General features: G+C 50.3%; 1 protein-coding gene across 3 annotated transcripts in view; it reads right to left on the reverse strand.

The window, feature by feature from the left end:
• Window positions 1-13,203, reverse strand: part of LOC117416081 (beta-1,4-N-acetylgalactosaminyltransferase 3-like) — a 33,821-nt gene that overhangs the window by 6,307 nt on the left and 14,311 nt on the right. For 2 of the 3 annotated variants that reach the window (XR_009329151.1, XM_059026901.1), the window contains exons 8-19: window positions 11,306-11,381; window positions 10,896-10,962; window positions 10,196-10,327; window positions 9,973-10,085; window positions 9,623-9,723; window positions 9,325-9,404; window positions 4,246-4,900; window positions 3,597-3,871; window positions 3,171-3,324; window positions 2,211-2,283; window positions 1,118-1,271; window positions 578-704 (exon numbers count right to left, since the gene is read on the reverse strand). Coding sequence is in view for 2 of the 3 variants with exons in the window: in XM_059026901.1 (XP_058882884.1) it covers window positions 578-704; window positions 1,118-1,271; window positions 2,211-2,283; window positions 3,171-3,324; window positions 3,597-3,871; window positions 4,246-4,900; window positions 9,325-9,404; window positions 9,623-9,723; window positions 9,973-10,085; window positions 10,196-10,327; window positions 10,896-10,962; window positions 11,306-11,381 (2,007 nt within the window). In the remaining variant the exon portion in view is untranslated. The remainder of the gene's footprint in view (window positions 1-577; window positions 705-1,117; window positions 1,272-2,210; window positions 2,284-3,170; window positions 3,325-3,596; window positions 3,872-4,245; window positions 4,901-9,324; window positions 9,405-9,622; window positions 9,724-9,972; window positions 10,086-10,195; window positions 10,328-10,895; window positions 10,963-11,305; window positions 11,382-13,203) is intronic. The other variant, XM_059026902.1, reaches the window with a different exon arrangement.

Here is a 13,203-nt window from a genome sequence, read left to right on the forward strand (position 1 = left end):
CTTTTAAAATCACATATTTCTGACAGTGTGAATATGGTCATTTTAGGTTTGCTGGGAGACAATTAGTTTTAATCTTTGAAATAATATGGGTAATCAAATTTTAACATTAACATCATCATCCAAGGGACTTAATATTGCTTTGCAGTTTGCATGAACAGTCTCCAGGCTTAATAAGATGATAACTTTTACCTTTGTAACATTAACAGGATCTGCAAGAGGTTTGTTCAACTTTTTTTTGCCACAGTAAAAATCTAATCCTAGCTACGCCCCTGGTGTACAGTGAGGAGGTACAAGAGAGAGGAAATAAATAAATAAATAAATAAATAAATAAATAAATATAGAAACAATTGCTACCGGAGCTAAAATCACCTCAGCACAGTAGTTGCTTGGGTCAGTGTTTTGTTTGTCTATTTATTTTGGCCAACGGTTCGTAAAGGTCTTTGTTCCAGTCTTCCTGGATGACAACTTTCACTGAAGGAAAAACTGCCTCGACTGAATTAGATTCAAGCTCTGTATTAAGTGACACTCTGCACTCTCGCGCCCGTGTCAGTTGAGCTGTGTCGCTCTCGCTTGTTACCTGTCCAGCAGCTCCCAGTCCTCTCCGCCCCAGCTATCCTGGAATTCCCTGGTGTTCATCCCACCCACAGAGTCCAGGTCCGACTTGTAGAGTGCCAGCAATCCGAATCCATTCACCTCCCAGTAACCTGCAAGCAGAGTGGACACGTCCCGTTACTGCACTGACTGCTGCACCCTGCTTGAACACATGGGGCTCTATTTTACTGATCTAAACCGCAGAGGAGATAAACACCACCCCTTTAACTCTCTAATGATCTGGCATTCACACACTTGTTAACTTCTCCACATATTAATAAAACACAGTCACATTTTATTAGAGCAATACACTCCAGGGATGGGAATAAGACTCCCGTTGCATAGCAGTTTGATCCATTCCTGGTTTTACTACAATCTTGATTAGCCACAGTGTGAAGGGAACAAGGTGTGTGTTAATAAACTCCTAGTAAAACCAGGAATGGATCAGACTGCTCTGCAATGGGAGGCCTGTTTCCAGCCCTGATGAACTGCCCCAGTCTGGGGGAGCGTGTGTGGTGCGCAGTACCGTCTGGCTCCTGTATAGATGCCCCGCAGTCCATGCGCAGGACAATGGGGGCGAAGGCCAGCCTGCCCTCCACACAGTGCTTGCGGATGCTGTCGAGGATGGAGGTGGGGAAGTGAAGGTGAAGATCACACAGGAACACAATGCTGCTGTTACTCTGAGAGAGAGAGAGAGAGAGAGAGAGAGAGAGAGAGAGAGAGAGAGAGAGAGAGAGAGAGAGATTGAAGTCCCAACCTTTCTTTATGGAAATACAAAACCAGAGTTGTCAGCATCACTGAAAACAACCCCCCGTGACCTGCTGTACATGCACAGGAAAAATATGTGCGACATCCCTTACAACACAATGTTATTAGGCATCTTTCCTAAGGATTCCTATGCATTTACCATAGTTTACCAGTTTGCTTTACCATGCCTCTCTGCGCTTTATTACACTTTGCTGTGCTTTTACTGTCTGTGGGAATCTTTTCTATTTGTAGTTTAGCATGGTTTCTTCAATATGCTTTACCATGCCTCTCTGTGCTTCAGGGCAGCAGCGTGGAGTAGTGCTTAGGGCTCTGGACTCTTGACCAAAGGGTTGTGGGTTCAATCTCTGGTGGGTAACACTGTTGCTGAACCCTTGAGCAAGGTACTTTACCTAGATTGCTCCAGTAAAAACCCCTGTATAAATGGATAATTGTATGTAAAAAATAATTTAACTGTATGTAAAAATAATGTGATATCTTGTAACAATTGTAAGTCGCCCTGGATAAGGGTGTCTGCTAAGAAATTAATGATAATAATAATAATAATTTACAGTGCTTGGCTGTGCGACACTGTGCTTTTTTACACTTACTGTGCTTTTGCTGTGGGAAATAATAATAGACTTCATTGAGGTGAGCTCTGAACCCCAGGACTGGTTGCAGCAGCAGCAGGGTGGATGTGAGTTTCTAACCCTGCTCAACCTCCTGGCTTCTGATCATTACAATGTTAATAATAATAATAGACTTCATTGAGGGGAGCTCTGAATCCCAGGACTGGGTGCAGCAGGGCTAGCGTGTTGCTGTCACATTGCCCCCCTCTTGTCCCCTGGCTGGTGATTCCCGCCCCTCCCTCCTACCTGGATGAGGTTGATGCCCGACTGGAGGCCCACAGAGCGCTTGAAGTTCCCCTTCAGCTTGACATACTGGAACCTGCAGCCGAGAAACCAGTGACACCTGTTACAGCAGCTTTCAGGGGAAAGCAACACGGCACGGAGACTCAGTTCAGAGGACAGCTCATCATTCAGCAAAACAGCTCTTGGGCCTTCTTCCAGGGTCAGTACAAGATGTTAGACTGTGTGTGCGTGTATGTGTGTGGGTGTCTCTGTGACTCTGTGTGTAACTCTGTGTCTGTGTCTCTGTGTCTGTCTGTCTGTGTGTGTGTGTGTGTGTGTGTGTGTGTGTGTGTGTCTGTCTCTGTCTCTGTGTCTGTGTCTCTGTGTCTTTTTGTGTCTCTGTGTCTGTTTGTGTCTCTGTGTCTGTCTGTGTCTCTGTATCTGTCTGTGTGTGTGTGTGTCTCTGTGTCTGTCTCTGTTTCTGTGTCTGTTTGTGTCTCTGTCTGTCTGTGTCTCTGTGTCTGTCTGTGTCTGTCTGTGTGTGGGTGTGTGTGTGTGTCTCTGTCTCTGTGTCTGTCTGTGTCTTTGTGTCTGTGTCTGTGTCTCTGTGTCTGTCTGTGTCTCTGTGTCTCTGTGGCCCAGGGACAGCACTGTTAAAGGGAGTCATTTAGCTGAGCTGCTCAGAGTGGCTCAGTTATTTAACTTGATGAGCGGTTTGAGTGCAGTCTTACACTGAAACTGAAAGAATCAAGTGTTGTGAGCGCACACCAGAGCAGGGTGCAGTTTCCACTCCCAGGTCACTATACAGGTCTGCGGTGCCTGGAAGCAACTTGTTAGACGTGACGCTTTCAAGCAATTTCAAAATATTTTACTTCTATCGGAATGGACGATACAGTTGCTTGGATTCTGGGCAGTGCTGCTCGTCTCAGTGCCCTCCTTACATCCATGTCAATGCTGCTGTAGTCAGTGATGTGTTTCCTGTACCTGGGCAGTGCTGCTCGTCTCAGTGCTCTCTCCACATCCATGTCAGTGCTGCTGTAGTCAGTGATGATGATGTTGAAGTTCTCATCCCTGGTCTCTCTGTACAGCTCCTCCATGTCTGTGATGAACTGCTGCACCCAGCGAGCCTGGTCCTTCACTGTGAGGAGAGAAAGACATTCAGCAGCTCCCCCCAACTCACACCCCTCCCTCAACCTCTCCAGCTGCCTCTGCCCTCGTCTCTGAATCTCCCCCATTCCTCTAGCCCCTCCCTCTGCCTCTCCCGCCCCACTAGCCCCTCACCCTCCCTCAACCCCACCCCCTACCTAAGAGACCATCACATTGTTGCTAGGAGTTTGAACTGGAGAGTCAGAGACAATAACACCCCCACTCAAACACAGACTGCAGCGTGAGAGGCCGGAGGTCGCTGACCTGGCACGATGAAGTGGACCATGGTCTCGTTCCTGTGGGTCAGACCCTGCGGGCGGCACAGCTGTGGCTCTGTGGGAGGCGGGGGGGCAGGGCGGGGGAGGAGCCAAGGGGAGCCCCACTGGACAGGGGGCAGGGGGTTCAGAACAAAGACGAACTGCGAGAGGCGCAGCACCCGCGCCCCACCCTCCAGCAGCTCCAGATCCAGCAGGTAGCGGCTACCCTTCACCGGGTCGAGACGCTTCTCCACATTCACAACACGCTTCAGAGAGTAGAGCCTGGGAGAGGAGAGGGGACAGCACACTGAAATACCAATACAAGAACACAGGGCAGGGAGTAACAAGGGAGAGGAGAGAGGGGACAGGACACTGAAATACCAATACAAGAATACATGGCAGGGAGTAACAAGGGAGAGGAGAGAGGGGACAGGACACTGAAATACCAATACATTAACACAAGGCAGGGATTGCAGATAAGACTCCCATTGCATAGTAGTTTGATCCATTCCTGGTTTCACTATGCATTTAATAATAAGACACACCTGAGCTTGTTACCTGTACACTGGGTCAAATCAAGCTCTTAGTAAAACCTAGAATGGGTTAAACTGCTCTGCAATAGGAGTCTTATTTCCATCCCAATTCCTCCCCCATACCCCTTGTTCCTGGCGTTCAGCTTCTCCATGTAGCTCTGCACCACCCCCAGGGCCTCGGCCTCGCTCAGGATCAGGTTCCCGGACACGTTGCAGTTCAGGTCTATCCAGTCCGAGCGCTGGTCGGCGAAGTCCATGTTCATCAGATTGAAGGTCTGCTCCCAGTCCACAGCCTGGTCGTATAAAACTGGTTTCATATACATGTCATTCCCGTCGTTCTCCTGCTCCCAGTTCGGCCATGAGAAGAGGACCTCCTGGCCTTTTCCAGCGGGCCCCATCGCCACCATCTTCTGCCCGGTCTGCAGCCTGCGCGCCCTGGCTATGCGAGCGAGTTCCTTGCGCTTAAGCCTCAGAGTCCCCGGAGTCAGGATGGGCTTCACCCCGGGTGTTGCTGTTGCTCTCCTTCCAGGCTTGTTTGGGACCCCGCCTCCCCCCGCCGTCCCGCTGGCGTTCACAGACAGCAGCTTTCTCCTGTGCTCAGAGATGTCAGGATCTCCATAATCCACGCGCTTCACTGGCTTGAGTCTCTCCTCTTTCACCCCCTCCCCCCACCTCACCCTTGTCCTCTGCCTTGGTCTCTGCACTTCCAGCTCCCCCTCCTTCTCACGCTGGCCCTGAATCCTCTGCCGCTCTCTCTTCCTCTCCAGGACCTCCCGATCTACATAGAAAAAAAGAAAAAAAGAAACTTCAAAACTCTGTCTTAAGAAAGGTAAGAAATGAAATACTGGTGCAGCAATTGTGTTTACGTAGTATTTACGTAGTAAACACAATTCAAAATGCTGGGTGTACTTTAAATATACAAGACTATTAACTATCAAAGAACGGGAGTCTGCTATGTGTACAAAACACGCCCCCTGTGGGCCGCGAAATGTAATAAGTAGTACAATTTTACAAATTTATATTTTTGCTAAATGTAATTGTATAAATTGTATACGTCTAAACTGTACAACGGCTGTGACAACAAAAAGAGAGAAGAATGAAAGTAAACAGCAACTGTTTTTCCTGTCTGATGTCACAAATGCCACCGTGACTGTCACTTACTGTCCCGGATATAACTTAACTACAAAAAATATCTACCTGGGAACAGGAAAACTGTAGGTATTAAATGGTATATATGTGTCACAAAGACGGCCGGAGTGGGTGGCGTCAGACCAGAAGCAGGGAGTAAACAGACAGAGACTTGGATTTTGGTTAGGCTGAGCGCGTGATCGCGCTCAGCATTTAATAAACAGAACAGAAAATAAAAGGTTTGAAACACAAAAAACACTGGACACGGCACTTGCGCCAAAATAAAGAGACAAACAAAAACGAACACACACTAACAAACAGGGACGAACAAACACGGTGAGTAAAGCAATATTTACGTTCTTTCTTTCTTTCTTTCTTTCACTTTTTAGTTTCTCCTCTCTCTCCCGTTCTCCACTCACCGAACACCTAACCACGAGTGACTAAAAATGTGCCTATTTATACTGTTGTGCTGGGATTCAATTACTAATTAATTATTCACTTGAATCCCAGCACGTGAATTAATTCTGTGCAACCCCGTGCTCACATATTATATTTTAAATGCACGTGCGTGATGTGCAATCCCGTGCCTAAATACAAATATACACTTTAAATACACGTGAAACACAGACCCGTTTATATCCCGTGTACCAATGACTATACACCAACATTAACACACACACGCACGCAACATACAACACAGAACACACAAATGCACACAGGGGCGGGGCACTTTGCCACATATACCCCCCCTTGTGCGCAGCACACATGGCCTCAACGGCCACCTCCCCCCTTAAAAATCCAGCAGTCCAGGACAAAGTCTCGGGCTGGGAAGGGAGGCTTCAGTGGGCCCATGGCTGGCCATGCTGTCAGCACCCCTGCCGGTAGTGGCACGGCTGACAGCCTGTTGGTCCCGTCCTGCAGCGAAAAAGCTGCGGGGGCAGGTGGTCCCCCGACCTCCCCCTTCTTCGTAGCCGGCAGCTCCCTCCTGTGGGGCTCCGGCCACAAGAACTCCTGCAGCGAAACTGCTGCTGGGGAAAGTGGTCTCCAGACCTCGTCCCCCTTCTTTGTAGCCGGTAGCTCCCTTTGGTGGGGCTCCGACCACAGTACTGCCGGCAGCGAAGAAGCTGCAGTGGGAGCAGGTCTCCGGACCTCCCCCACGATCTCCGGCAGCGAAACTGCTGCAGTGGGAGCAGGTCTCCGGACCTCCCCCACGATCTCCGGCAGCGAAACTGCTGCAGTGGGAGCAGGTCTCCGGACCTCCCCCACGATCTCCGGCAGCGAAACTGCTGCAGTGGGAGCAGGTCTCCTGACCTCCCCCACGATCTCCGGCAGCGAAACTGCTGCTGGGGTTGGTGGTCTCCAGACCTCCTCCCCCTTCTTTGTGGCCGACAGCTCCCCTTTCTGGGGCTCCGGCCACCGTACTCCCCGTGGTGGAAGTACGGGAAGCAGAGACAGCTCCTGCTGTTCTGCTTCTGGCGGTGGTGGAGGCAGAGGCAGCTCCTGCTCCTCTGCTCCTGGAAGTGGCAGAGGCAGCTCCTGCTCCTCTGCTCCTTCCGGTGGTGGTGGCGGAGGCAAAGGCAGCTCCTGCTCCTCTGCTCCTTGCGGTGGTGGTGGCGGAGGCAGAGGCAGCTCCTGCTCCTCTGCTCCTTGCGGTGGTGGTGGCGGAGGCAGAGGCAGCTCCTGCTCCTCTGCTCCTGGAGGTGGTGGAGGCAGAGGCAGCTCCAGCTCCTCTGCTCCTTCCGGTGGTGGTGGCGGAGGCAAAGGCAGCTCCTGCTCCTCTGCTCCTTGCGGTGGTGGTGGCGGAGGCAGAGACAGCTCCTGCTCCTCTGCTCCTTGCGGTGGTGGTGGCGGAGGCAGAGGCAGCTCCTGCTCCTCTGCTCCTGGAGGTGGTGGAGGCAAAGGCAGCTCCTGCTCCTCTGCTCCTTGCGGTGGTGGTGGCGGAGGCAGAGGCAGCTCCTGCTCCTCTGCTCCTTGCGGTGGTGGTGGCGGAGGCAGAGGCAGCTCCTGCTCCTCTGCTCCTGGAGGTGGTGGAGGCAGAGGCAGCTCCAGCTCCTCTGCTCCTGGCGGAGGTGGAACCAGCAGGTATTCACCCTCTGCTGGTGGAGGTGGGAGGGGCAAGCAGTCCTCCCACTGCGGTGAAGGTGGAACCAGCAGGTATTCACCCTCTGCTGGTGGAGGTGGGAGGGGCAAGCAGTCCTCCCACTGCGGTGGAGGTGGAACCAGCAGGCATTCACCCTCTGCTGGTGGAGGTGGGACCAGCAGGTATTCACCCTCTGCTGGCAGCTTGGGTCCTAGGGCTGTGGAAGCCCTGACTTCCCTCTCTTCGGGCTGTGGACGCACCGACTCCTCCCTTTTGGGCTGTGGACGCCCCGACTCCTCCCTGTTGGGCTGTGGACGCACCGACTCCTCCCTGTTGGGCTGTGGACGCACCGACTCCTCCCTGTTGGGCTGTGGACGCACCGACTCCTCCCTTTTGGGCTGTGGACGTTCGGGCTCCCCCCACTCAGGCGTAGGACGTTCGGGCTCCTCCCACTCAGGCGTAGGACGTTCGGGCTCCTCCCACTCAGGCGTAGGACGTTCGGGCTCCTCCCACTCAGGCGTAGGACGTTCGGGCTCCTCCCACTCAGGCGTAGGACGTTCGGGCTCCTCCCGCTTGGGCTGTGGACGCTCAGGCTCCTCCCGCTTGGGCTGTGGAGGCAAAACCAGCAGGCATTCTTCCTCTGCTGGTGGAGACGGGGACAGCAGGCATTCTTCCTCTGCTGGTGGACCTGCTACCTGGGCTGCTGTTCCACTTATAACTGCCTCCAGGTAGCTGAGGACCAACCCCACACCTTCCTCCCAGGTGCTTACGGTCTGTTCCCTCGCATATGCCTCCCATCGCTCCCTATCCATAAACTCCAGGAACTGGACGACTACTGGGATAGACTGGGCCTCCAGCCCAGCATTTTCCAGCATCCAGTCCCGCATTTTGATGGCGTCTTCTGCCATTTTTTTTTTTTTTTTTCTTTTTTTTAAATCCAAACTGCGGTTCCTGCTCTGGCCTGAGTCCTGGAGGCGCTGTCAATCCCACGCAGGACACCACGTGTCACAAAGACGGCCGGAGTGGGTGGCGTCAGACCAGAAGCAGGGAGTAAACAGACAGAGACTTGGATTTTGGTTAGGCTGAGCGCGTGATCGCGCTCAGCATTTAATAAACAGAACAGAAAATAAAAGGTTTGAAACACAAAAAACACTGGACACGGCACTTGCGCCAAAATAAAGAGACAAACAAAAACGAACACACACTAACAAACAGGGACGAACAAACACGGTGAGTAAAGCAATATTTACGTTCTTTCTTTCTTTCTTTCTTTCACTTTTTAGTTTCTCCTCTCTCTCCCGTTCTCCACTCACCGAACACCTAACCACGAGTGACTAAAAATGTGCCTATTTATACTGTTGTGCTGGGATTCAATTACTAATTAATTATTCACTTGAATCCCAGCACGTGAATTAATTCTGTGCAACCCCGTGCTCACATATTATATTTTAAATGCACGTGCGTGATGTGCAATCCCGTGCCTAAATACAAATATACACTTTAAATACACGTGAAACACAGACCCGTTTATATCCCGTGTACCAATGACTATACACCAACATTAACACACACACGCACGCAACATACAACACAGAACACACAAATGCACACAGGGGCGGGGCACTTTGCCACAATATGTTACAAGCGAGTCCATTTTAACCAGAGTGATTCCCCATTAAAACCCTTGTTGTTTGGCAGGGACATGCCTCTCAGTACATTTCAGGACTCAGCACTGATGTGTGTGGAAGAGATTTTGAATAATTCTTAAATAAAAAACCTCCCACTGCACACACCTTACTGTATAACCACTCCAGCTGATCTCTAGACAGTATCTGACATGCACACACGACGATTCAGAACTCGTGCAACATAGTTAGAGCATCATGAACTTTATGCAAGCCCTCTAACATAAGAACTCTGAATAATACAGCTTCCAGTAACTATCAGGAGGAATATATTACACACAGTTGGCAACACCCCATCAAAATCCTAACCTCGGCCCACCCAGCTCATCTTCTGCTGCTTCGAACGCTTTGGAGGATCCATCCTCATGAATCTGGAAAACCCCGATCTGCTGGAGCAAGCACAGAGATGCCTCCGTTCAGAGATACAGAGCACTGCTGAAATAGAGCATGGAGCGAGAGCACTGCCTTGTGGTGATCAACAGTAATGCATCTCAAAGAATCCACACTGTTCAGTATGCATGCATGCATGCAAGCAGCCAACACAAAGCTCACTGCACTCCCTGGCACACTCTGCACTCTCCCTCCGACATTCAGGATCACGCGGTACCTGTCTGAGTGATAGGCGTCCCTGTGATAGAAGCACTTGTTTGCAGCCTCCATGTGTGTGAGTCTGGTGTAGTCGTTTGGGTAAACGTAGGACAGATGCACCTGAGGAAATCACAGAACAGAGGAGAGAGGAGAGTTCAGAGAGCACACCGCCTGCCTGCCTGCCTACCTGGCTTTCAGCCCTGGGCCTCTCTCCAGCAGACACTGACAATCCTGCAGAGTTGTGTGGTGTTTCTTACATCCACAGGGGCAGAGGGACAGTGAATGGGAGTGCTCCAGTGTCAAACCTATACTTTACAGGTTGGATTGAAACAGCAGAAACGTGCTGAGCAGAGCACAATTTGTACTTACGAAGTGAAGGCCTTGGTAACGCACCAGCGTGTAGCCTGGACTCACAAGGTAGCTGGGGCTGTAGATGCAGTCGGGGAGGACTTGCTCCAGGTGGGACTCATTAATGAAAGGGACTAACGAGAGAGTTAAATAAAATTAGTAAATTAAAAGCGAACCCAAAAGCCCTGATTATTGGCCAGGCTGTGCTGGCTGTGCTGGCCGTGCTCCTCTCTCAGGGACTCACGCAGGTGGAAGGAGTCCCGCGGGTCTGACTTCAGCATCTCAGCGGTGTGAGTGGAGTGCCAGCTGGCTCGACGGTGACTGGCGGGGGACTGGGGGATGTGCAGCACCTCGTCCAGCAGCAGAGAGGACTCGTCTACAGAACGGAGAGCAGAGAGCAAACACTGAGTCTCTCTACATTAAATCACCCTGTACAGCATTTAACAAAAACACTTCAACCCTGGTACTGTTCACATCCCTAACCCTCTCCCAAAGGCTTTTCCAGCAGGATCATGGGTCCCCCTTTAATGGCTTGCTAACCAAGCATTTCAAATCCATTGGACTGTCTGATTACAAAGCTGTTGATAAGCGGCTGCATCCCGGCTCCTTTGCTTAGAACAAATGGTTTCATTGCATTTGAATGGCATTGTCTTGGAGATCTCTGCATATTCCAGATTCAAGAATAAAATGCATGTACAAGTACCAAGGGATGAACAGCAGAAAAGGAAGACCAGTGATGAAATTAACCTAGGCTGGTCAAGTTAATCTATAGACTGCAGCACATTACACACAGCCAACTGCATAGCAGAAATCAGTACCTTCACATGCTGGATTGGGCAAAATTCAGTTTGGTAGACCTGAAAAAATGGTTTGGTAAAAACTGGTCAAACTGTATGAGTTTGAAGAGCTTATGAAAGCTGATTGGTTCTGAGTGCAGAACTTACTAGTGTAGAGAGACAGAGACCTGGAAGAGATCAGTGTGAACTGGGAGCCTGCCTGCCTCAGCCTCCACTGAAAAGAAAAGAAAACGCAGGTTAGTCTGAGCAAACTTAAAACAGACCAAACAGCACAAAGTTATTCACTGCAATTCAGCACTAGCTATTACCTCCTTAAGTGCCATTGTCTTCATTCGAGGACATGTCATTTTTAACTGGTATCTCTGCCTGTTATTTTTATTTTCTCTTTAACGGTATTCTTATGAGAACTTGCTCTAATTTTGGGGACCCACAAAAGTGAATTTTAAAATGTAATGTATCAGATTACATACAGTACATACAGGTTGTGTTCTGATTTTTTCAAAAAGAAATTAATTTGGTGCTCAATGGGTGAAGTCATTTAATTGAAGAACGCTCACCGCCACTTCCACATGGTCTGTGCCTCCTCCGTCCTGCTTGTGGAGCACTTCGAAGTAGTACCTCTTCATCGACAAGCTGGGAGAGGAGAGGAGGAGAGAGGGAGGGGAGAGGAGAGGAGAGAGGGGCAGAGGAGAGGGCAGAGGAGAGGGGGAGGAGAGGAGAGAGGAGAGAGGAGAGAGCAGGGAAGAGGGGATGGGAGAGGGGAGAGAGAGGAGGAGAGAGGACAGGAGAGGAGAGAGGGGGAGAGAGGAGAGAGCAGAGGAGAGGGGGAGGAGAGGAGAGAGAAGAGGGCAGGGAAGAGGGGATGGGAGAGGGGAGAGAGAGGAGGAGAGAGGAGAGGAGAGAGGAGAGAGCAGAGGAGAGGGGATGGGAGAGGGGAGAGAGAGGAGAGAGGAGAGGAGAGGAGAGAGGGGGAGAGAGGAGAGAGCAGAGGAGAGGGGATGGGAGAGGGGAGAGAGAGGAGGGGGAGAGTAGAGGGGAGAGGAAAGAGCAGAGGAGAGAGCAGAGGAGATGGGAGAGGGGAGAGGGGGAGAGAGGAGAGAGCAGAGGAGAGAGCAGAGGAGAGGGGAGAGGAGAGGTGAGAGGAGAGAGCAGGGAAGAGGGGATGGGAGAGGGGAGAGAGAGGAGGAGAGAGGAGAGGAGAGGAGAGAGGGGGAGAGAGGAGAGAGCAGAGGAGAGGGGATGGGAGAGGGGAGAGAGGAGATAAGGGGAGAGGGAAGAGGAAAGAGCAGAGGATAGAGCAGAGTAGATGGGAGAGGGGGAGAGAGGAGAGAGCAGAGGAGAGGGGAGAAGAGAGGTGAGAGGAGAGGAGAGGAGAGAGCAGAGTAGTAGTCTGCAGACTAGCAGAGGTCTAGTAAACAACTCCACTCAGAGCTGCAGGCATTACTGTAGTAGCATGTTTCTATAATCATATGTAAAGTAACTTTTCACAGCACTTCTTTCTCTTTCAGTACAAGGAGGTGACATTTTAATTGAATGGTCGTTCTGTTGAGTCCAAGTACTGAGACAGCTCATAAACTCTACATGCATATCAAGCCTTCTGCATCAGTCTACATAGTGTTCAGACACCAATCGATATGCAGGATAACTTGAAAGTCAGGGGGCCACGTCTGCATTGCTTCTGAAGAACGCACCTCTCAAGTAGTGTTGAAACACCAAGCTTTGCCTGATTTCAGACCCAAATAGTGAGATTTTTATTTTGATCTACAAAAATCTGATTTCAAATATAAAAATCAAGCAAAGAACAAACAGACCAGTGAATATGCTGCTACTGTAAATCAGAGGCAAGATAAGGCTGGGCATTTCCTCTTTCAAATGTGCCGTTACTAGTGCTGAGTAAACAAGACAGCGTATTCATTATAAAACACTGGGAGTCTCAAATTACACATGGACTCTTGACAGGAGGGTCGTGGGTTCAATCCCAGGTGGGGGACACTGCTGCTGTACCCTTGAATGATTTTATCCGAGGCCCTTCCACACGGTGCAGTTACACTGCCATCTCTCATAATTACATTGTAACTGCACAGCCTGACATTGTACAGACAGATCTGACTGCTATTCACTTACTGTACAGACAGATCTGACTGCTATTCACTTACTGTACAGACAGAGAGATCTGACTGCTATTCACTTACTGTACAGGCTGAGAGATCTGACTGCTATTCACTTACTGTACAGACAGATCTGACTGCTATTCACTGACTGTACAGACAGATCTGACTGCTATTCACTGACTGTACAGGCTGAGAGATCTGACTGCTATTCACTGACTATACAGACAGATCTGACTGCTATTCACTGAGTGTACAGACAGATCTGACTGCTATTCACTTACTGTACCGGCTGAGATATCTGACTGCTATTCACTTACTGTACAGACAGATCTGACTGCTATTCA

The sequence above is a fragment of the Acipenser ruthenus genome, chromosome 7 (genome assembly GCF_902713425.1).
Source record: "Acipenser ruthenus chromosome 7, fAciRut3.2 maternal haplotype, whole genome shotgun sequence".
NCBI classification, from domain to species: Eukaryota; Metazoa; Chordata; class Actinopteri; order Acipenseriformes; family Acipenseridae; genus Acipenser; species Acipenser ruthenus.